This window comes from Fundulus heteroclitus, unplaced genomic scaffold, assembly GCF_011125445.2.
Source record: "Fundulus heteroclitus isolate FHET01 unplaced genomic scaffold, MU-UCD_Fhet_4.1 scaffold_47, whole genome shotgun sequence".
In the NCBI taxonomy this organism is placed as follows: domain Eukaryota; kingdom Metazoa; phylum Chordata; class Actinopteri; order Cyprinodontiformes; family Fundulidae; genus Fundulus; species Fundulus heteroclitus.
The window spans coordinates 384,433-409,336 of NW_023396890.1; the positions used below are offsets into that span (position 1 = coordinate 384,433).

A 24,904-nucleotide genomic window follows, 5' to 3' on the forward strand; every position below is an offset into this window, starting at 1 on the left:
GAGGCTCAGATGTGATGCAGAGTTGACTGGCGTGAGTAAATGTTCTGATATGAGGCTCTTAAAGTTGCTGTAGATCGGTTTATTTAATTAATAACGTTGGTCTTCATCACGCTGAGCTGCTGCTTTACTGTGAGACATTATTTACAAGTGATTTATTAATTAAGCAAACCAGCATTATGACAGCCCTGCTATACCGTATCTAGATGGCGACATGTCAGTTTATATCTGCTAATCGCGCCCGATGCTGGCTTTGTATATTTATATACAAAAAGAACCATTAAAACATTATCAGGATGGAGGCTTGGTATATATAACCTTATTTTATCATAATCAAACGGTTTCTGGTCTTTTAAATAAGTATATAACGTGGCTATGCATCTCTAAACTCAACGTTCAGGCCGTGGGTTTCTGTGACCTTCAGACTGGAAGCATCCCTTCTCCAGCAGGACCAAGTAGTTAATAAATTATATTACCTAAAATTAGACGAGACTCACCAGCACCGTGCAGCAGCAACACTGACCTAATCTTCATAGTTTATAGTCCAACGCTGCGACTTTAATGAGGCTCTGACAACTAAACCCAGGAAGCAACAAAGAGGCTAAACGGCGTTTCAACGCTTTGGCTGAAAAAGTGCGATTAGCAACAATCCAGTTACAGCAGCTTATTGCCGTATGATCAGAGCCACGCTGAAACGAGGCAGTTAGCCATTAACAGCTTCCTGGCAAGGCAAATCTGGGAAATATCACCCAAGTGGGAATTATGCGTTATCCGGCTTAAAGGCTTCAAGCAGGAGAGAAAAAAAAAAAAAAAAAAGAGGCGGGGGAGGGAAAACCAGCCGAGATAAGAACTCTGTAACAAACGGGACCACAAAGTGTCGTCTGTGCTTTCAGGTCCGTACCGGAGCCGCTGCAGAGATCAGGATGTTCAGAACAGCTCAGATTAAAGCGGATAGCAGCTGTCGCTAAAAACTGAAGGAGGCCTGAATCTGCAGCGTCGTCAGGTCTGGAGTTTCCTGCCAGGAAAACCCGGCGTTTACCGTTCTGAAGGAAAAGCAGATTGCAGGGTTCCCACACCTTGGTGAACATCAAATTCAAGGACCTTTCCAGGACTTTCCAGGAACAATTTCCTCAAATTCAAGGACCACATGTGGCGGCATTTACCTAATGTGACCGCTGAATAGGTTATCATATTTTAATACAATGCAAATTCAATAAAAGACTAAACAGCATAGAAGTTGTTGGGTCAGAAGCAATGCAAGAAAGTGGACTTAATTTATAGCCTACATTGATATTGATCATATTCATAGCCTACATTTATATCCACAGTACATGGCTATGCCATACTACATTACATATAAGATGTACATTAGTCTACCGCTTCATGGAATTTTATGGAAAAAAAGTGCAGCATTGAGATGTTCAGAATTATATCAATTTGTTTCACTTACTTTCATATTTAATTAAGCTAGTTTTTGACTTTGACTCTGAAAAGTTGCTAAATATAGCAACAAAGTGGCTGAGTTGGCAACACTGCGTGAATGTAACCTATTGGACGCACGTAGGCCTAAACCGTAGCCTAGCAACTAACGAAGAAGAGCAAACGTACTTTTGCAAATTAAAAGTCTGCGGAATAAACATAATTTTAAAAGATCGTGTGGTAGTAAAATAATGACACCAGTCGTCATCCGTGTGAACTTTCAACCCCACAAAAAAATTCAAGGACTTTCAAGGACAAGGTGTTTTTTTTGGCTGTTTTCAAGAACTTTCAAGGGCCTTGAATTAATTTTTTCAGATTCACAAACGTTAAAGGATTTCAAGGACCCGTGGGAACCCTGAGATTGTCTCCACGTCTGCAACCTTCTCCGTTAAACAACAGAGAGGCGTCAGAGCGGCCGGCTTCGTACCTGGGAGAGACGACAGACGAGCCGTTGACCTGCTCGGCCGGCTCGGCCAGGGGGGAGTCCCCCCCGCCCATGGAGCCCTCCACGCTCGTCTCCAGCAGCTCCGACGTGTTGCTCTCCCCAAAGTCCTCAAAGTGCTCCTCCTCTCCGCTGATGACCGTCACCAAGGAGTGGCTGTGCAGCTCCGAGCTCAGGGAGAACCTGGGGGGGGGGGGAGAAAAACGGTGCCGTGAGGAAAAGTATTTTTGCACCTTTTGTCTCAATAATCACAATCTTCAAGGTATTTTATTGGCTTTCATTGCAATAAACCCACAAAAGTAGCAAATGAACCACAAACTGGAGGGAAAATAATAGTTTTCAGACATTTCTGCAGATAAAAGTGCGAAACATTAGAGTTCATCGCCCTTTGCTCTGGTCCTGCTGTCAGAAGACCCCCCCAGTTAGTCCGGTTAATGCGAGCCGACACGGCCGTCCATATAAACGGGTGTTAAAGAAGCCAGCAGCTCTGGAGGAGCTGCAGAGATCCACTGCTCAGGAAGATGTGACAGGACAACGAGTCGATTGAAGAAATGCAGAGTCCAGCGGGTCTGGAGCCAAATCCATCAGAGAATCTGTGGTGCTGCTTGAAGAGAGACGGTCAGAGTCCAGACGGCGGAGCTGGACTGGCAGAAATGTCTCTGGATGCAGAAACCTGGTGGAGAGGCGGGTTTACAAAGGAGCCGCTTTCTGCTGCCCTGCATCGCAGTTTGAGCTTAAAATGGGACAAAATGAGAAAACTTTAAGGCGAGCGAACTAGACGATAAATCGATTAATTCAAATCTACGATTTTTTAAGATTACATTTTTGGAAAATCGGGATTTTATTTTGCCAATGAACTCATTGGTCTTCCATGAAGAGAAGAGCAGCAAAGCTGGATATAGGTTACCTTTGTTAACCATAATACAGGAAACTTTTATTTATTAATTTACTGTTCTCAGATCATTGTGTAAAACCACTAGCATCAAACATTTAGTTATATTTTCATTGTTTCAGCAATTTCCCTCTGGGACCATTAAAGTATTTCAGATTCTGATTTACAACGGCAGGGCAGCCATCTTGGTCTAAAAGCATGTTTCACAGCCTGGATTTAGATCAGGCTTGACATAAAAGCAAGTTTTTAAACATAATTTCTTTTTGGGTAATAAAAAAAAATCTATTAAGTGAATTTGGTATTTTGAAGCCATTTCGTCCAGCCCTAGTGAGAATACTTCTGCACTTCACCGGTTTATTTCAGAACAAAAAGAAGCAAACAGGTTTCAGACGATGAATTTTTCCCCAGGAACAGCAGCAATCTGGTCAAGTTCACCAGCAGCTCGTCTTTAATCTGTTAATTCACATTAATCCCCAGGACTCCTCCGGTCTTCTACCTTTTTTTTTTGTAAATCTCAACCTTGCTGACGACAACAAAGGCATCTGTGGCGTAGCGTTGTTGGTTATAACCGACTCTGGAGCTCCTCCGGACCAGACGTACCGGAGCAGCCTGTGGGTCACAGCTCAGCGGCGTCCGGAGGCCATGTTGGACAGGTCAAGACCACGTTAAGATCAGCGTTCAGCAGCCGTTTGCACTAAATAAACGGCGTTAAAACGATGCATTCAGGTCCTAAAGTTCCCAGAATGACCGTTAGTGACCTGGCTTACCCTTTCCCCATCCTCTTCCTGCCGGGCCCCCCGCCGAGGTCCCCGGGGCCGAGGTCCCCGGCGCCGAGGCCCGGGGAGGAGCGGGATCGCATCTCGGAGCGGCCTCCGCTGCCCTGGCGTGAAAGCCTGGGGGCAACTGGAGTCAAAACTCCCGACAACCAGAGAGGAATCCTGAAGTCCGGCAGGTCAGCGCCACGCGAAGCCCGACATCAACCCTCCCGTCCGGAGACGACCGAAGCAGCGAGCGGCTGCAGGAGAGACGGCGCCGAGGGCTTCACCGATTGGCTTAATCAGATTCCAGGCTGAGCGCTAACAACAGACGGTGCTGCTGACCGCCTGTGGGGGGGGGGGGGGGGGGGGGGGGGGGCTAATCCTGTTAGCTCAGTAATCCTGAGCTCAGTGCATCTACTCCTTAATGCCGCTGAGCGTCTCCAGATGGACTCGGTTCTTCTAACGAGGACGGACCTTCGTTTGTTCATAACACAGAACAATCCACACGCCTCAAACTTTGATCCTTTTAGTCGCTTTGGTGCATCTGAGCGAGCCCAGAGAACGATGTAACATCTGGACCTTTACCAGGCCCAGGTACCAGGTTTCCTTATTTCTGTTTAACCCTGGCCCCGTCTGACCAGAACATTTCTACATGTTTGGTTTGTTTCTGTGAATCTCTGCAGCTCCTGCAGAGATTCAGAGATGAACTAAAAATAAACAAGATTTTCTTAAAATTAGTGTGCTTGTCCTTGATTTGAGCAGGTAAATAAGACTATCTCCCAATTTAATAAGATTTTTGCACTTGAAATAAGATGACGGAGGTGAATTGTTCCTATTTTAAGTGCAGTTTATCTAATTATCTTATTGTAGTGATCAAAATACTCATTCCATTGGCGGATCATCTTATTTCTCTGCTCAAATCTAGGAGAAATACACACATTTCAAGAAATTTTCACTTATTTTTAAGTTCCCTTTTTGCAGTGCAGGTCCAGATGATGATCAGAGCTCTGGGAGGTTCTGTAGAACCTGATCCTGCTGTAAACTGGACCAGAACCTCCTCCCTGACCCGTCTGTTGGGTTCTCTGAGGAACCTCAGAGGCGAGAACCGATTATCTCAGCATCACTGCAGGTATTCATCAACCAGGTGAGCTGCAGCCATCAGAAGGTGAATTTATAATAATTTTAAAAACCTTTTTTCGTTTCATTTCTCGTTGCCCTTCCCAGATTTGCTCCATCTTGTGTTCGTCTGTCACATAAATCCAAGTGAAACGCAGCGGCGCGTTGGTCAGGTGACAGGATGTGTGAACTCGCCGCCGAGGCGTTTAAAGACCTGAGAACGCAAACGAATCTGCTGACGCAGCAAAAAGCTCAGACTCTCTAGGCAGCCGAGCCGGCGGTGTTTGGTAAACAGCACCGGGAGCATCTGAAGGCCACAGAGTCCTGCGCTGACACAGATCCCAGTCAGCAGCGGTGGATCCTGGCAGGTCAATGTGAGGCCGAAAAAAACGGGACCAGATCAGGGAAAACAGCAGAAGAAAAAAAAAAAAAAAAAAAACGGCACATCAGCACTTCCTGCAATCCGAGGCTCACACGGCGGACAGGAAGTCCCCGTCAGGCAGAGCGCCGCCATCCGTCACGCAGCCGGACAGACGGGCCGCAGTCAGCAGATAGCGGGAGGACCAGCGCTCTTCCTCCTCATGTCCATCTTCATCAGCCGCTCTGCACTGCAAAAAGGGAACTAAAAATAAGTAAAAAAATGTCTTGAAATGAGTGTATTTTACCTTGATTTGAGCAGGTAGATAAGACTATTTGCCAATAGAATGAGATTGTTGCACTTAAAATAGGAACAACTCATCTCTAAAATAACATAATTAGACATCCTGCACTTGAAATAAGACGATGGAGATGAATTGTTCCTATTTTAAGTGCAAAAATCTTATTCCATTGGCAGATCATCTTGTTTAACTGCTCAAATCAAGGACAAATACACTAATTTTAAGAACATTTTACTTACTTTTAGTTCTGTTTTTGCAGTGTGCTCACATGCTGACGGCAGAAAAGCCGCCAACTAACCCCCCCCCCCCAACAACCATGTTGACTGAACACTGGAAAGAAGAGCTGACATCTGAGTGTGTGACGTGTTCTGGTGCAGCAGAGCTACAGACGCAGCGATGTGATTGGCCGGCGCTCCACAGAACCAGGGAATAAGTCAATATAGAGGCTAATTTTTTTCTGCTCAGTGACCCGGATCGCACTAAAGCGATTCTGGATCTGGCTCACAGTCACATCATGTCACCAGAACATAGAGCCGAAGCACACAGACCTGCTTCCGCCGTCCTCCGGGTCGTGCAGCGTGGCCTCGATGCCGCTGTCCGTCTCCACCTCCTCGTGCATCTCTGGAGGGACCAGCGCCCCCGTGTCCTCGTCCGTGAAGGTCTCGCACTCGCTGTAGGTGCTCTCCGAGCCCAGGTAGGCGCTGTCCGTCACCTCATTTTGCTGCAGGGAGACGGGAGAAGCGCATTAAACCCAGAGAGGTTCAGGCTTTCATCAGGGATGATTCTGACCTGAGATACTTTGGTCTGGGACAAACCAGCAGGTGTGAACCGTGACGGCAGCTTTAAAACAGCAACATTAACCTCATTCATGCACCGACTACCTGAAGCTGACCTGGAAATCAGCTCTAAAGTGCAGAAGACGTTCATTCGTCCACGTACAGACAAAGTTTTTAGTTTTGATGCCTTTATTTAAACAGTTAATTCAGCATCTGATCCGCCAATCAAAAGGGAAAACTGATCAGTGACGGTTTAGTGTAGGCTGAACGATGCTGGAAGATGATCTAATTGCGATTTTTTAAATCTTATTGCGATTGAATGCAGTTTTTTTTTCAGTTTAATTTATCATGTCTTTTTGAACATATACAAACAACAAATCAATCCATTTCGTCGCTGTGCAGATCAGGTGCTAAAAGATCCGCTGCGTCTCAACTCGGAGCAGAAATGATTGCGTTCTGACTACGATATATTTCAACCAAAACTGTGATTTGATTTAGACTTTTCTCTCCATTAACCACAGGCAATAAAAAATGGCCTCTAGATATAGAGGTTTGTAAACCAGGACCATTTAAAAAAACAAGAATTTTTAATGTTTTTATTAATCAGAATATTAATATTCAAGATAATAGCTTTTAATTGAGTTGGACATCAATCCTTGTTGAACATAAAGTCTATGTATTGAACATTCTGACCAGAATGTAATGCTGTGGTGAGATTCCTGAAAGTTTCTGGTAAAAACTATGATTATCTAAACTCTAAAACAAGTAATAAACCTAGATTATCTCACTGCTGTAGCTCTCTTTCCTTCCATGTGGAGCACTTTAAACATAATTACTGACACCTAAAGGACTGATCTGTTAATTGTTACATAGCCAAGAATTGCTGACCTCTGCGATTTGGAAATAGCATTTTTTTTAAACTGCGATTATATTACAAATGCGACTAACTGTTCAGCCCTAGCTTAGTGTGTCACTAAAATACACCAGAAAATCTGAAACAATGTTAAAGTTCTGCCTCGACAAACTAAGATTCCTGTAAAAAGTGGGGTTTTTTATGCCTAAATCCACATAAATGTTTTGTAGTTTCATGAATTACCCCATTGGTTTGCTAGTTTTAACAATCGCACAGCATTTTCTCCTTAGACTGTAACTTTGCCCTCACTGTACAGCCTCATTTAAACCGAGGCGTCCAGATTCACACTAAAGGTAAAAAACATGAACATTTCTCCTCTGAGGGACAAATAAAAAAAAACAGGAGATTTCTAATCTACGGCAGCAAAACAAACATTTTCTTCTTGGATTTGTGAAGACCAGCATAGCTGAAAGTTATTTAGCGTCAACGGACACAGGTTAAGCCGATTATCTAACAAACCTTCAGAGCTCAACACCTCGAAGCAACAAGTTCAAACAACGCGACCGACTCCTGGTGGAACGCAGCATTGGTCCTCAGCGAGCAGCTGAACGTACCACTTTAGCTGAGGTCTCAGACGAAGCGGGGCTCAGACAGACGTCCACCGTATCCAGAATCATTCTCTCTGCCGGATAAAAAAAAAAAAACCTTCACCTTCGCCTCTCGGAGCGCGACAGAGTGGATGTTGGGAGGAAAAACCAGAGCAGATAACGCCGTCACACCTCGTCCTGCTCTCCACTGGGTGGTCAGAGGGGTGGAGACTGAAACAAAGTCCAAAGACTAACCCTCCCCGGCCCAATCGGCTGGACGCCGTTTAATCTGCGACACTTCCTGGCCCACTGTGGCTGCAGAAATCATTAAGCCGTGTCGCTGGTGGCGGCAGCTGGGAAGGAGAGGCGACGACGGGCTGCCAGGAGCAGTTCCAGTCCTGGAGCTCAGCGTTTAAGGTGGAAAAGAAATAAACGAGGAGCGGGGGGGAGGAAGGTGCTGGATGAGGCGCTCTGCCTGTTTAGAAAGCAAACAGCTCCAGAACAGCTCCGTTATTCAGAGAGGAGCTCTTCCTCTGCCAAGAAGCGGCCCGGCTGCGGACACGGGTGTGGACCGTGCGTCAAAACGTAAATAAAAAGGATTTTAACAGCAGGCTTCAGCGCCAAGGTCTCAGAAAGTTTCTCTGAGCCGACAGCAGAAAGTCCCGGACAAGTTCGGCCACCAAGGGCGACCACAGAACGGCTGCATCTAAGCGTATATGGGTGGAAAGTTGAGTGGAAGGACGAAGTGCGGTAGAAAGAAGTTGCAGAACCAACAGAACAGAGACACACGGAGCCTCCGGGTGTGTGTGTGAAATGAAACAGGAGCTACAGGAACCACCTCACAGATGGGCCACTCCTGAACCAGAGACACCAGAACCGTCTTACCTGGACCGAGGACTTTGGCCCCTGAGGTCCGGTTCTATGTAAGGTTGGACCTCAAGGCCCCAGAGCCTGGAGGAGAGATTTAAGGAACTAAGGGATCTGCTGGTCCTGGACCGCTGTGATTTACCAACAGAGGCGGGTAGCGACTAGTTACACTTACCAGAGTAACTTTCTGAAGAAAATGTACTTTTAGTAGTTTTTACTTTTACTAGAGTAAAATTTCTGGCTACTCTACCTGCTGTGAGTAACTTTATGAATAAAGAACAAACTAGTTTAAACCTGAAATGCACTAGAGAGACAAAAACCTGGAGTTTATGTTAAACTGAGACTTTTTATTTATACACAAGCTTTATTATTTTAATGTTATTTTCTATCTGCTGAGCTCATTGAGCCGTTTGGAGGTCAGATGAACGTAAACAGTAGATATTGGAATATCATGATGTAGAAAGTATTCATGGGCCACCAAATTAAAACCTTTTTTTAATCAAAATGACAAAATGCTTTAATGAAACAAGCAAATTAGTCAGATTTCTGTAAACAATTTTAGATTTGAAATAAGACTCTTGCAGGTTCACCCTGCATATTTTTTTGTGGCTTTTCAACAATAACAGGATTGGCTTCATTCTTGCTTTATTTTACGGAGTTAAATAAATGACCCAAGTCTCCCTTTTGGTAAAAAGTTTCTGGTCTTATTTACTGTTAAATTAAAAGCAAAAATATGGCTGATAAAAGATTTTTTTTTTTTTATAAATGTTGCACCTTACATTTTCCCTTTTAAGAAGATTTTAATGTATGTCTTTTGTTGAAAGGAAAAACCAAACGTAGGCCATTCTTAAACTGTGATTGAGGGCCGCCCAGAAATCACTCAGAGGGCCACATATGGACTTTAGGCACCGCTGATATTACCGCTGGTGTTACTTTTCCAAAACATTTATCCAACATTAACCTTGACAGCGTTTCTTCTGCCCGAGTTGTTTTGCAATTATGTTTTCCTTTGTATCGTTTTTAATTTTTGTGTTTCAAATACTAGAATTTTGGACATAACCTTAGATTTTTTCCTATCTTATTACATCATTTCTATATATTAAAATCATCAGATGGTATGATTAGTGAAAAATATGCTGAGTAGTGCTACTCTTACTTGAGGTTTCTGGCCACTATACCCATCTCTGGTTGTCAAGTCAACACAGCAGTCTACCAGGAGATTTTAGATTTTATGGAGAAGCTGATTTCATTTTTCCTGCAGGACTTGGTACCGGTACCGGCTGTAATCACCATGCTAACAGCAGCAAACCCTGCAGAGAAGCTACGGAGTCAAGACGGAGACTAGAGACACCAGAACCAACGATGCAGAGGAGCTGGAGAACATCGCAGCAACCTGGGCTTCCTGAACAGCTCAGCAGGACCACCGGCTCATCTCCATGCAGGAACTCATTTAGACCGAGTACTGAGTGCAGATCAATGTTTCACTGATATAATTTATAAAAAAAACGTGGTTAGGAATCTCAACAATGCAGCCGAGGACACTGAATAAAAGCTGGAACATGTAATCTGAGGTGTTTTTAGCACCGGACCCGTTCCTTTCCACTCAGCTGTCAACATTCTAGGGCTGAACAATTATACGCATTTTTCAACTATTCTTGTTTTAAATAGTCCTTGTTTACAAACATCTTTATTTAGAGGCCATTTTTGTTGCTTGTGGTTAATGCAGAGAAAAGTCAAAATTGCAATTTTGGTTGAAATATATTGTAGGCAGAACGCAATCATTACTGCTCTTAGTTTGGATGCTGTGGGTCTTTAGCAACTAATCTGCACAGCGAGGAAACAAAATGAGTTGTTGTTTGTATATGTTTAAAAAGACATGATAAATTAAACTGGGGGAAAAAAAAAAAAACGCATTAAATCGCAATATTAAGAAAAAAAAAGAAAAATCGCAATTAGATTATTTTCCAAAATCGTTCAGCCCAACAACATTCCTTCTTTTTTTAAACAAACAGACTTGATTTTAAACGCATCTCTAGTAGTTTCATGTTTTTTTCCTTCCAGCAGTAACTTAATTCAGCTGAAAACAGACTAAAGGGGTGAGTTGTAGTTCACACCAACAACAACAGGGGGCGCCGATACCCATCAAAGTGGAGCCACTGCAAACAACAGAGTAGCAGAAAGTTTCCATCCTGCAGAGGTCAGCTGTAACTCCGGTTAAATATACGCCTTCTGGACACGAGGAGGCAGGAATTCCAGACATGTCGACCACAACCGTAAAAAATCAACTTCACACATTCAGGAACTGCTGCACATTCCAGCCGCTTTGTTTTCTCTCAAGGAACTCGCCGGACCTCAGCGGCCAGATGCCATTCGGAGTCGGCCAAAGCCGCGTGTTCGGGCTGCGGAGCCCTCAGAGCGGTAATGACAGCCTAGTGCTGGGGGGGGGGGGGGGGGGGGGGGGGGGTTAAGGGGAGGTCAGCCTCCGGCCTCCAGGAAACGAGGACACAAGAAGGACGCCTCACCTCGTCGTACTCCTCTGGGCAGCCCGCGGCGCCGTCGCCCGGACTGTAGCTGTAGAGCTGCGGTTCTGGGCCTGCAGAGATGAGGAGGCAGGTTCAGTGTGAGCAGAATCAACAGAGCCCAGCAGTAAAAAACAGGAGGCTAAGCAAACACAGGGAGCGGTTTGCTGATGTGCAAACAGGGAACATGAAGACAGAGGAGCTCTACTGTCCTCGTCTGTTTACCTTCTGGATGGAACACCGAACATTTAAAACCCGAAGACGACGGAAACGCTGATCAGAACGCGGCCCCAAGGCTCCGTGTTCCTTTGAGCGGGTTTAAATGCATCAGGAGGTAGGGCTGGGCGATATGGATTAAAAAATAAATCTCCGATTTTATCATACCAAATCCGATTAATCGATTTTTTCCTCCTTTTTGTTTCATTAAAAGAAATTAAAGAAATTATTTTAAAACCTTGCTTTTATGTCAAGCATTTCGTCAGGGAGTTGACCTGAATTCAAAGTGCAACTAAAAACAAGCTGTGAAACAAGATGGCAGCCGTGCCATTATAAACAATGAAAATATAACAAAACATTTGCTGCTAGTGGTTTTACACATTGAGCTAAGAACAATGTGTAATCATGAAAACCCAATGAGTGTATTGGCAAAATAAAATCCAGATTTTCCAAAAATGAAATCTTAAAGAATTGTAAATTCAAATTAATCGATTAAATCGATTTATCGCCCAGCTATATCAGGAGGCGTCGCATTTAAACAAATCAGACAACAAAAACGTCTTTAATTGTGTCAAACGACAGCGCTGACGTTCAGGTTCTTCTGAAGAAACCAAGCAGCACATCTGCTCAGCGCTGGTCACATTTTAACCCTGAAGGTTAATGTTTTCACTGGGATATGAAGCTGAATGACCGACCAGACAGGAACTGACGGCTGAATTTGGAAACTCTTCTTTCTTTTTTTTTTAAAAGCAATAAATCTGAAACCCAAATGCAGGACAATCCTGGAAGAAAAGCCGATAGATTGACAGGACAGACTCACAACCTGCAGCCGAGCTTCACTTTCCAGCAGGACTCTACTAGGGCTGAACAATTAATCGTATTTTCAATATAATCGCGATTTAAAACAACACAATTTCCAAATCGCAGAGTCTGCAATTTTTGGCTATGTAACAATTAGTGAATTAGACACGTCCATTAGGTGTTGGTAAAATGTTTAAAGTGGGTTTGCCTCCACATGGAAGGGAAGACAGTTGAAGCAGTGAGATAATCTAACTTTATTACTTGTTTTAGAGTTTATATAATCATTCATAGCATTAAGTACAGGTCAATCAGTTTAATACATAGACTTGCTTGTTGGTTGCACTTTATGTTCAACAAGGGTTGATCAATTAAAAGCTGTTCTCTTGAATAATATTCTGATTAATAGAAACATTAAAAGTTCTTGTTTTGAATAGTCCTTGTTTACAAACATCTTTATTTAGAGGCCATTTTTGTTGCTTGTGGTTAACGCAGAGAAAAGTGAAAATTGCAATTTTGAGCAGAACGCAATAATTTCTGCTCTGAGTTTAGATGCTGTGGGTCTTTTAGCAACTAATCTGCACAGCGAGGAAACAAAATGATTTGTTTGTATATGTTTAAAAAGACATGATAAATTAAACTGGGGGGAAAATAATAATTGCATTAAATCGCAATATTAAGGAAAAAAAAAAAGAAAAAAAAGAAAAATCACAATTAGATTATTTCCCAAAATCGTTCAGCCCTAGACTCTACAGACAAAATGGCCTAGTCAAAGTCTAGATGTCATGTTAACAGGCGCCCTCTGTCCACTGCAAAAATAGAACTAAAAATAAGAAAAAAAATTCTTGAAATGAGAGTATGTTTCCTTGATTTGAGCAGGTAAATAAGATTATTTGCACCTAAAACAGGAACAACTCATCTCCATCATCTTATTTCAAGTGCAGTATATCTAATTATCTTATTTTAGGGGTAAAAAGACTCATTCCATTGGCAGATAATCTCATTTAAGTGCTCAAATCAAGTGCAAATACACTCATTTCGGGAAAATGTTACTTATTTTTAGTTCTCTTTTTGCAGTGTCCAAACCTGACTGAGTTTGAGCTGTTTTGTAAAAGAACGGTTAAAATCTCCTTAAGATGAGAGAACCTGCAGCTCTCTGTGGTTCCAAAGCCGTGTGAATTCTTTACAACACACGGCGACATGCCGGCGTCACAAAGGTCGTCCTCCGGCACGTTTACGGCCCGCAGTATAAACGCGACCCGACGGTAAACATCACATAACCGTTATGCTTGGATGTGAAGAGAAGCACGGAGGCCAGCAATGAGCCCAGAGGCCCAATAACAGCAGAAACGGGACGAGAACAAACCCGGATGGGCTTTTTATCCGTCGATAAAAGCCGGTAACCTGAGCCGCGCCGATCAAAGTCCCATCAGCCACTGCGGCGGCTGTATCTAGTAAACAGAGCTGTGAGCGGCACCTTGCTGGGAGAAAAGAACACAAACAGCGGCTCCAGTGTGCCAGCAGAGCCCCCCCCCAAGGTGTTACGCAATCCTTCGCTTTTCTGGGCACAAAGGCGCCGCAGGCTGTGGAACCGAAACGGGTCCAAAGCAACAGGAGCGGTACCAGGGCAGCTGGACACCTGCAGAACCTCGGCAACACCTGCAGAAGTTCTGAGAGGAGATCTGAGCGTTTCAGACATTCCAGGGTGGCAGTGGGGTGGAAGGCATTTCCACAGCCTGGGGGGGGGGGGGGGGGGGGGGGGGGTCCTTTATGAAGGGAAAGCTTTTCAGTGATGAGCGGGGCTGAAATTACAGCAGGGAGGAGGAGGAGAGGGAGGGAGAGTGAAACTACAACTCAGGCTGGAACTACAGGTTCTGTCTCCAGTGGACCGGGACACAATGGAGGGGGGGGGGGGGGGGTGATCTGGAAGCTCAGATGTTGGTTTTTCTTTCTGCTGGTTTTGATTGAGGCGTCACATTTAAAACACAAATCAGACAACAAAACCGTCTAATTGTGTCAAACGGCAGCATTTTATCCCTGAAGGTTGATGTTTTCACTGGGATATGAAGCTGAAAGACCGACCTGACAGTAACTGCACTGCAAAAAGGGAACTAAGAGTAAAACTTTCTTGAAATGAGTCTATTTTTCTTTGATTTGAGCAGCTAAATAAGATGATCTGCCAGTGGAATCAGTATTTTTACCCCTAAAATAAGATAATTAGACATCCTGCACTTGAAATAAGAAGATGGAGATGAATTGTTCCTATTTTAAATGCAAAAATCTCATTCCATTGGCAAATAGTTGTATTTAGCTGCTCTAATCAAAGAAAAATACACTGATTTCATGAAAATTTCACTTTTAATTCCCTTTTTGCTGTGTGACAGCTGGATTTTGAAGCCCAAACGCAGGACAAACTGAGACACAGTGGGGGGGTTAGGCGATCTGGAAGCTCCAAATTAAAGGCTGCTGGTTTTTTCTGCCCAGCTGAGGTAACGAAGGGAACCGCGGGACCGTCCAAGGCCTGAAGTCCGCCTCCAGGTTTCAGTGTCCGGCTCACAAATGCTGAGATTCATGTTTGGCGTGTTTTACACAGAACCGCCAACATGTGGCCGTAAAATCCAGCTGTGATTTTTACAGCGCCGGTGTTGACTCGGAGCAGATGGACGAGTCAGAAAGAGCCAGAGAGGGGCAGAGTAAATTATTAAAGCAAATAGGACACCGTGTCCAAACCTCTTCTCTGCCACTCCCGCTCTGAAATCTTGCCATGTGTCTCTGCTTCTCTCGCTTTCCAGATCATGACTAATTCATGCGCTCAGTAACCAGAGCGGCTCGACCCAGAAAGCCCGGGGAAGGAACCCTAGATAGCAACGGGACGGGAAGAACCAGACTTCAGATGCTCCTGCTGTGGGCCGCTGAACGAGCCGCAGGCTCACAGTCTGGATCTGTGTCCTTACAGTTAAAGCAGCTGATAGATGGACAGGCAGCAGGGACCAACACACTGCAAAAAGGGAACTAAAAGAAAGTAAAATTTACTTGAAATGTGTTTTTGTCCTTAATTTGAGCAGGTAAATAAGATTATCTGCCAATGGAGTGAGTATTTTGATCCCCAAAATGAAATAATTCAAGATAATGCTCTTAAAACAAGAAGACGGAGATGAGCTGTTCCTATTTTAAGTGCTAAAGTTTTACTCCATTGGCAGATAATCTTATTTACCTGCTCAAATCAAGGACAAATACAGTCATTTCAAGTACATTTTACTGACTTTTAGTAGAGAAATCGGACCTTTAGCTCCCAGTTGGTCAGAAAAAACATCCAGTTCTGGTCTAAAGAGAAACTTTTGCGGCTCTTTGTGGGATATTGTGAAGAAGAAGCTGAAAGACACCAGAGCCAACAATGCAGTAATCTGTGCAAAAGGATTCCCAACCAAGTACTGAATGCATTAATGGACATTTTCAAATGTTTGATTTTGTTTTGCTGTTATAATTTATTTTTTTTCACTTGAGGAAATATTCTAATATTTTGAGAAAGGATTTTTGAGTTTTCTTCAGCTGTACGCCATAATCAGCGATATTAAAACAATAAAAGGCTTGCGATATTTCAGTTGATTTGTAATGAATTCAAAATGTATGACATTTCATGTTTTTTAATTGCATTACAGAAAATAAAGAACTTTATCACAATATTCTAATTTTCTGAGACAGTCCTGTAGAGATAACACTAGAAATGACTTTAATGTGCATGATCGTCATGAATTAAAGAATAATAATAATAATAATAATAATAATAATAATAATAATAATAATAATAATAATAATAATAATAATAATATTCTAGATGAGATCTCAGGGAACGTAGCTCACCTCCATTGCTAATTGCAGAGATTCCTCGGTGGAAGTCCTCAAAGCTGATGACCCCGAGACCGCTGGGATCCAGAAACTTTGTTAGATCCTTCACCTGAATGAGAAAAAATAAAGATTTACATTTTAGACCCTTCACCTGAATGAGAAAAAGAAAGATTTACATTTTAGATCCTTCACCTGAATGAGAAAAAATAAAGATTTACATTTTAGATCCTTCACCTGAATGAGAAAAAAGAAAGATTTACATTTTAGATCCTTCACCTGAACGAGAAAAATAGATTTATAATCAGTATTTTCACCAACGCAGCAGCAGAATCCCACACAGGTTCTGCTCTGTGGAGCCGTTTTAGGATGATGTAACAAGTGATGTAAGTGTGAGTCTTTTTTGGGAAATTGTGCAAATGAGAAACCAGTAGAGTTTGGATTGTGACTTCCATGAGAAATTACGTTGAACGGAAAAAGAAGACAGTTTTTCTCCATGACTACAGGCCGTGTTAAACCATAAAGAGTTCATCATTTACACGTTTCACTTAGACGGCAGTTTATTCTGACTACGGAGCAGAAAGTCGCCAATAAAAACGCCGCTGACCTCCAGAAGAACGTCAACATCTGCTGATTCCTGGCGTTTACCTTCACTGAATTGGGTCCAACGGTGATTTTATATTAAAACAAACGTGTTTAAATGGGTTCAAAGGGCGCCGGCTTTAAACTGGCGACATCGGGACAAGAAAACGGCTGTTAGACGTTTTTTAAAATACCAGCAAAGCTGCACAGAAACTGCAGTTACTGGAGTTAAAAAATGGCTCCACATTGATAAGATGAGGCGCTGCAGCGACGGCTTACATAAGCGCACCTACATCTCTCCTCCAGTATCCTGGCAACCGATCCCGTCGCTGGCTTTTCACACGCAGCGTGGAATTAAATCCCCCAGACGCCCCGGGAAGCCGTACCTGCTAACCGCCGCGGGGTTAAAGGATTTTCCTCTTTGCTTCATATCAGCGATAAAAAGCAGGGCTGAGCCGACAACTGGCATCTGGGTCGGATGTTCTGGGCCCGGCTGGGTTCTGGTGAACGGTTCTGAAGCAGCTGGTTCTCATTTAGCCTTCAGGTTCTGATTCATCGTGTTCCGACCCAGAAACGCTCCTGTGATCCGTTCTAATTAGCAGCGAGCGGTTCCACTGGTACCGGGTCAGCCCCCGAACACACCGGACGCTAAACAGAACCGCTTTAAGCCACCTGAATATAGAAGCCCGGTTATTAAAGTGACTGCAGTGGTACCGGGTCCCACCAGAACCGGGCCGGCTGGCTTCACCTGCCAGAAGCACAGCTGGAGAAACTCAAACATACGTTTTGTGTTTAAGCTACTTTAAAACTGTAGGGTAGGGCTGAGCGATAAATCGATTTAATCAATTAATTTCGAATTTACAAATCTTTAAGATTTAATTTTTGGAAAATCTGAATTTTATTTAGCCAATACACTCATTGGGTTTCCATGAAGAGAACAGCATGTGATGCTGAATATATGTTTAGGCAAATATATTGTCAAAATATTGTTAAGTAGAAACTTTTCTTTACCATAATACGAGGTACTTCATTTACTTATTTACTTTTTTTTAACTTAGTTTGAAGTCCACAAGTGCAGTGAAGCCTGTTCTTAGCTCAATGTGTAATACCACTAGCAGCAAATGTTTTGTTATATTTTCATTGTTTATAATGGCACGGCTGCCATCTTGTTTTACAAGCATGTTTCACAGCTTGTTTTTAGTTGCACTTGGAATTCAGGTCAACTCCCTGATGAAATGCTTGACATAAAAGCAAGGTTTTAAAATAATTTCTTTATTTTTATGAAACAAAAAGGAGGAAAAAAAAAAAAAAAAATCGATTAATCGGATTTGGTATGATAAAATCGGAGATTTATTTTTTAATCCATATCGCCCAGCCCTACTGTAGGGATCAGATTTTCATGATTAACATGAATTAATTTCTGTCCCCTGACTGACTTTACATCAGAACTATAAAATTAAACCTTTCAATTCAAAGATTATTTCTCTGAATACGTCCATGAATGTATTTTTCTTTAGTTTAAACGAGCCACTGGTTTTTTTAAGCACACACAAAGCTGAACTTGGACCAGAAACCGGGTCGTAACGTGGATCTTCCTGCCGTCTAGAAACATGGACCTACGTCCAGAACCCGATTAAAACCGGCGCCACGCGGTTCCGGGAGGTGTAAAAGCCTCGTACTGCCGCTGTAGACCCGATCTCTCTGATCCTGCACTGCAAAAACAGACTAAACTTAACTAAAAACAAGTTAAAATTTTCTTGAAATTAGTATATTTGTACTTTATTTGAGCAGGTAAATAAGATAATCTGCCAATGGCATAAGATTTTTGCACTTAAAATAGGAAGAACTCATCTCCATCAACTTATTTCAAGTGCATTATATATCTAATTATCTTATTTGAGGGGTAAAATGACTCTTTCCATTGGCAGATAATCTTATTTACCTGCTCCAATCAAAGACAAATACACTCATTTCAAGACATTTTTTACTTATTTTTAGTTCTGTTTTTGTAGTGTGAGTCCTGACTGCAGGGGAGAGAAGAGCCGGTAGTGAAAAATTTATATTTTTCAGCATTAAAACCCATAACCAACGGTTCTGTCCCAGAGGACTCACATCATGTCACCGCGATGCAAACGTCTGGAGCAAACCTTCGTTTCTTTAAACCTAGAAATGGATTCAGGATCGACAGAATCGACGATCCTGGGAAGGCTGAGGTGCTTTTCTGTTGGACAGCAACATAAATATGTAAAAATGTTGTAAAATGATTGGTTTAAACCCCTAAAGAACTACCCTGGTTCTGGAAACACGCTGGACCGCCCAGCCGCTCAGCTACCGGAGCAGACAGCCTGACTTACTCTCTCTGGACAGCAAAAACACAACAAGCCTGTTTACCTAGAATTGCTCTAGATCGACGTTTAATGGTTTAAAATGTATAAACTTCACATTTTAAAGCTGGAATATCACCAACAAAAGCCTTTGGTGTATTATTTCAGCGCTAGTAGCAGGGAGAACTGCAGCTTTTCTGTTAATAAAGCCATTTTACCACATGTTTCAGTCCTCTGACCTATAGTTACATTCTGCCATCGAAGGTCGTGTAGAAGGGAACTTTAAATGTCGGTTTTATTTCGGGTTTCGCTGTGAGCGTCACAGAATAGCGGTTTTACACGGCTGAGAGCTGAGCTTGAAGGAAGCGGTGGGTTCTGCTGGTTGGAGGAGCAGCAAAGGCTTCGTGGTTTTTCTGTTTCCTCTATTTGTGTGTAATGGGTGCCGGGGCACGCCTGAGCGCCTCCACACCGACCGCTGCTGCTTCGCTGAACCTCGCCAGGGGGGGGGGGGGCGACCTGAAGCGGGAGGGGATTTCTAATTAGCTCCGACACTAAAAGCTCACAACTATAATCAGAAGGTTGGAGGAAACGGCTGTGAGGCTGGAAGAAAAAGACTCAAAAAGAAGCTAAACGCTTTGGCAGAGGAGAAGTCTAAATAACCCGGGGAGAATATGTTTGTGATTGTGGGACATTCCAGGGTGGATTAGAGGTGAAGGGGGGGGGGGGGGGGGGGGGTCGAATCAAAGGCAGACACCGCCACAATGCAGCTCGCTGGCTTTTGTGAAGAATTGGGGTCAAAACGAGGGAGAAACTGGACTCTTTTCAACATAAATTGACTAATAAAGAGGAAAGCTGCAGGATAACCCCCCCCGGGGCACGTCAGCATCAGGAGGTTGTCACAAAAATGTTGAGCTCAGGAAAAAAAAAGCCTTTCAGATGGACAGAAGGTAGTTAATGTTGACTGTGCAGCTCTTCCCGGCTCAGACCAGACAGAAAACATCTAAACCGAGCTAAACGAGAAACGAGTCAAAAACCGAGTTAAACTTTAGCTCACATCCACGGTTTGTTTGAGAAAAGCCAAACCAGACTTCAGCAGCCAAGACGACCATCACGTTCACAGCAAACATCTCAGAGTGTTAAGTTTGCGTGAGCAGAAATATCTCCTATCGTTCACTGCAAAAACAGAACTAGAAATAAGTGAAATGTTCTTAAAATGAGTGTATTTGTACTTGATTTGAGCAGGTAAATAAGACTATTTGCCAATGGAATAAGATTTTTTGCACTTAAAATAAGAACAATTCATCTCTATCATCTTATTTCAAGTGCATTATATCTAATTATCTTATTTTAGGGGTAAAAATACTCATTCCATTGGCAGATAATCCATTTTACATTCTCAAATCAAGGACAAATACAGTAACTATAAGAACATTTTACGTATTTTTAGATCCATCTTTGCAGTGTTCCCCAGCACATCACACCCTGAGCCCAGTTCTGGGGGAACCATTTGCATGTTTAGCTTAACAGAACCAGCGGAAATTCATGCAAATACTGGATGAATAGCTGCCTGCTGCCGGAGAATTTCCCTGTCAGAGAGATAAAAGATAACATTTCCAGCTGCCAGCCAACAGGAGAACGGCTCAGCATAAATGACGCCTCCATCGTCTCTACAGGGTCACCTGTAGTCGCCAGGCGCCAAATGAGAGTAAATTTTCCCTTTGGCGAGTAAATTTTAGAGGGCTAGCTATCTGCCGCATGGCGGGTAAACGTTTATACCACATAAATCATGTTTTTCAGTCTTTATTTAGGTGGATGCTTCTTTATGTTCCTCTGCTGTCAGCTCGTATGACAACAAACGCTCACAAACACATGTGAACAACAGTCCGTTTGCTAACAGCTAGCGTTTAGCTCAGGCTAATTACGTAGCGGGATTACGTGGAGATCTTTAGTAGTCAGTCAGAATTAATTTGGCCGGTTAAAAAAAATAAATAAATAAATACGCTTGGCTGATTGGTTTTTACGTCTATCGGCCAATTTGGTGAATTAGTAATTTAAGTAATTTCCCTCTGGGATTATTAAAGTATGTCTGACTCTGATTCTGATTAGGAAATTAATTTCAGACGCTGATTGCATGACGAGACGCTACGCAGGATTCCAGAATTTCACAAGACTAGTGTGTCTGTGCTTTAAACGCAAGACTTTTTAATCCCTTTATTTATTTTTCATCAAGGAGGAAAACGTCCCATTAGTCCTGTTCAGTCGTAACAGGGGAGCCAAAGCATTAGCGGGGGACTGTGTGAAACAAGGCGAGGTCAGAAATGACCAGAGATCATGTGACGACTTTCACCCTCAGCCGTCTCACCAGAGGCTGGCGGGTCAGAGATCAGCGTCGGTCATTCCCCGCTACGCTAACCACGCCGACTTAAGGAGACAAAACTTAACTTTTTAGCAACAGGTGTTTAAAAATGAGGTCAGAGGAAACATTCGCCTTTAAAATGCATAAAGCTGTTTGAAATCTAAGCTTGTCAACACGTCAGGATGAGAGAGAGCAGCACTTTCTGAGAATAACAGGAAGGCTAATCAGCATTTTACGTGTCAGCCATGGAAGATCCTGAGTTTACAAACGTAAAATATCCTTTAGTTTAAATTCTAACCATTTTTATCATGATTCTAAGACACTAAAGCGAGTTTCATACGTCAACTAACTCCATAACTTTCTTTTTTGTTAATATGTTAAAAATCAGTTTTATAATCTCTCAGCAGTGTGATGCTGTCCAGGCGAATAGAAATAATCAACCCCTCGTGACAAAAAGGCTGAAAAACAACAAGTGAACGCTCTGATGTTTGGGTTTGTTACGGTTGAAGGGAAACGCCGATAAGCTGAAAAGGATATTTCTGAAAACTGGACGTTTGACGTTAAATAAAAAAAGAAAAGAAAAAAAAATCAAGTAGTGGACTGAAACTGGTAGCTAAAAATACAAAAACATGTAAATAAAGGATTTGAATATGTTCTTTAAAAAGAAACAACTTTAAATGGAGTTTGAAGATTGATTCCATAAATTTGTTTAATGCTAAAAACATGCCTGATTACTGTAAATAAAGCCAGCAGATCAGGAAATGAAACCGAGGATCAGGTGACCCGTCTCCACTTACATCCGCAGATAAAACCCTTAAATTAAAAACGTAGGTTTTTAATTCAGTGAAAGATTTGGAGCCATAAAGATGAATTTGGTCTGCTGAGGAGGGGAAGAAACGGGAGAAAAGAAGGATTTGAATCCTCGTCACAAGAGTTTATCCCCAACCAGAGGACTGAATCAATGAGCAACATACGCTCAGCAGATTTATCTGAACAGGAACTCAGATCCCAGAAAGATAAAAAGTCACCAAACTGCTCCACTGCAGCTAAAAAACATGATTACCATGATAGTTTTTATTTAAAAGAAACCTTTTGAATGCACCTTTGGGTCTAAAAGCTAAAACTAACGGGCTTCTTGCAGCAGAGTCAGACTCGCTCAGGGAAATCGGCACCAAATGGAGCCCAGGACGGTTTTCTGTGGGGTTCCACTCCACACGCTTGGCTCAGCGGCCCCTGGGAAGACAAACGGCGTTGAACCACGGCCGTCTCACCTGATCGGCCCCGTAGGCCGCCGCGAACGCCATGAACTCCTCGATCCGGACGAAGCCGTCTCCGTCCTGGTCCAAAGCGTCGAACACGGCCTTCAGCGGAGAGGCGTCCTCTGGTCTGGTGTCTACAGCCTGCCCCCCCACCCCGGACAGGGGGGCCTGGGGGGACCGACCCCCCGAGTCGGGTTCCCCGGGCGGGTTAGGGTCCGTCGGCCTCTCCTCTCCTCCTTTTACCGCCTCCTGCTCCTCTGAGTCCCAGGAGTCTTCGTCTCGGACGTCCTCAGCAGCCGGGCACAGGTCCAACGCCATCTCCCGCTGGCTGGACTCGGTTTTAGCAACAGAACAGTTCTGGTTCTCCATCAAGTCCACAGAACCGCCACCCGGGGGGTCACCGGCGGGTCCGTCGTGAAGGCAGGCATCTTCCTCTTCCTCCACCGTCAGCCTCCACGGACCCAAAGCCAGCGACCCGTTGTCCTGCGAAGGAGCGATCGGCACATCAGCCGGGGCGACACCGTCCGGAACCGGCGAGTCCAACAGAACCAGGGGTGCTCCACAGTCCAGGCCCGGTGTGCTGAGGCGGCTCTCAGGTGGACTCTGCTCAGCGGCACACCTGGTTACCGCCGCACAGGTCACCTGATCTCTGGTTTCTCTGGTTTCAGGTGACGAGGCGGTCCGGCTGGGCGAGGGAGGCGGGTCTGCCGGCTCCCCCCCACCGGCCTGGGCGAGACCGGGAGGTCCATCCGACAGGTCCACCAGCAGGAACGGCTCCTCCTCCCCGGGTCCAGAGCTCCTCCTGGAGATACTGGAAGGAGAGGAGGGCAGGTCCCCCTGAACGCCGGGGCCGTTTGAGCTCCCGGCAGGGGGAGCCGGTCCTGGTGGCTTCCCCATGGCCTCGGTCAAAGCCGGGGAGAAGAGCCACGACAGAGCGCTGTCGCTGAGCTCATCCAGTCCGTCAAACGTGTCTTTGAAAGTCAAGCCTTGCAGGTAAGCGTTGGCCTGGGAGATGGCAGGCTGTCCGGCCAGGAGGCCCCCCAGGGCCCCCGGCGGCTCCGCGGGCTGCTCCTGCTCTCCTTTCCTGAAGTCCAGGCTTGCATGTCCGGCCTTGTTGGGACCGAGCGCCCCCCCGCCGTCCGGACCCACCGTCTGAAAGCCCAGCGGGAAAGGCTGCTCTGGCTCCCACGGAGCGAGCCCCAGGGGCCCCGACACCACGGTGGGCTCCATGCCCGGAAGCGCCTATCTGACCGCGGCGGTCGGGACGCGGCTCTTCAGCGTCGCCGCCATGATCGCAACATTCACCTCGCTGGTTCTCCAGTCAGTCTGTCTGAGTTCCCTTTAATAATCAGTTACGCCTCACCAAATATATATATATATATGTCAATAAAAATAAAACAACGTGATTCTTTCCAATAAAGCGTTAATTAGCGGCAGCAGGTGTGATAAAAACCAGCGTCCACACCTCTACGGCGTTACCTTCAACCAGGAGCCGCGTTCGGGCTTCTGTGTCGCGGCGGGCTGGCCGCTGCTCGTCGGCCCCGGCATGCTCTCACCGCGGCCAGCACAGGCGTCTGGCTCTGGGGCAGAAACTAACGTCAAACCTCGGAGCACCAAACGACTTCCAGCCGCCGGGTTTAAAGCTCCACGGGGAGCGGGAAGGAGGCCCCGCACGGGTTTAACGCCGGGCCGCCGCCGCTAACTCCTCCTCCCCGCAGCTAATCCTCCGCCGCCATTGGTCGAGGCGGCTGCTAGCCGACTAGCTACAGAAATTAGCCGCTAGCAGCTAACGCCATAAACACATCCGCCCGTTTTAAACCCAACAGAAAAAAACAGCAGTTTTGTTGTTCCGGAGCTGTTTTGGGTTTTAATCCAACGTTATGTCTCCGTTTCCCTCCTCCTTCTCCCCCTCCTTCTTCTTCACGACGTCGGTCCACCTGTGCGGACAGGCCGGGAGAGTGACGAGTGGAAACCGTTATTTCCTCCGCGGATCGCGGCGTCGTCCTCCGCGTCGCCGGCTGCCGGTTTCAGGACAGGAAGTAGAAACAAGCAGAACTAGAAGGATGTCCAGCCGAGGCCGCGGAGCTCCATCATGCGGGGTTCTGTCCACCGATGTTGATCGCAGACACCGAGAGCTCTCGCATCAGCATCACCAGCGCCTCCTCCTCTCCTCTCCTCCTCCTCCTCTCCTCCTCCTCCTCCTCCAGCCGCATACACTCATCGATGACGTATGACGCAGGCGCACAAAACACCCCGCAGTGCGAGTGGGTTCACAGCATCTTTCCACGGGGGACTTATTCACGTCTGGTGTTTAACTGAGGCGTGGGGTTTTTGAGATTTAAATAACTGAGAAACATTTAATGTAAATAAATAAATAAAATAAAAAAGATTAAGTGACAGAATTGATGTAGAGAGTCGTTGTAAAACAGGGGTGTCCGAACTGTTCAGCTCCTAGGCCGAAAATTTCGTTATCTACAAGTTAGACATTACATTCAGATCAGAAATCAGACATTTTGAACATCTTCCAGCAGAACATGAGCTTTTCAAAGTCCTTAATGCTCTCCAGGGACCTGATTTCTAA

The 24,904-nt window shown here is 44.6% G+C and overlaps 1 protein-coding gene across 1 annotated transcript in view; it reads right to left on the bottom strand.

Moving 5' to 3' along the window:
* rab11fip3 (RAB11 family interacting protein 3 (class II)) overlaps positions 1 to 24,507 on the bottom strand; it is a gene marked incomplete in the record, with an annotated part of 30,204 nt that extends 5,697 nt beyond the window's left edge. Inside the window, 5 exon segments of the mRNA XM_036132126.1 lie at positions 1,904 to 2,101; positions 5,892 to 6,064; positions 10,949 to 11,019; positions 15,821 to 15,914; positions 22,336 to 24,507. Of these exon segments, the coding sequence (XP_035988019.1) occupies positions 1,904 to 2,101; positions 5,892 to 6,064; positions 10,949 to 11,019; positions 15,821 to 15,914; positions 22,336 to 23,553 (1,754 nt within the window).
* Positions 24,508 to 24,904: the final 397 nt, after the last annotated feature.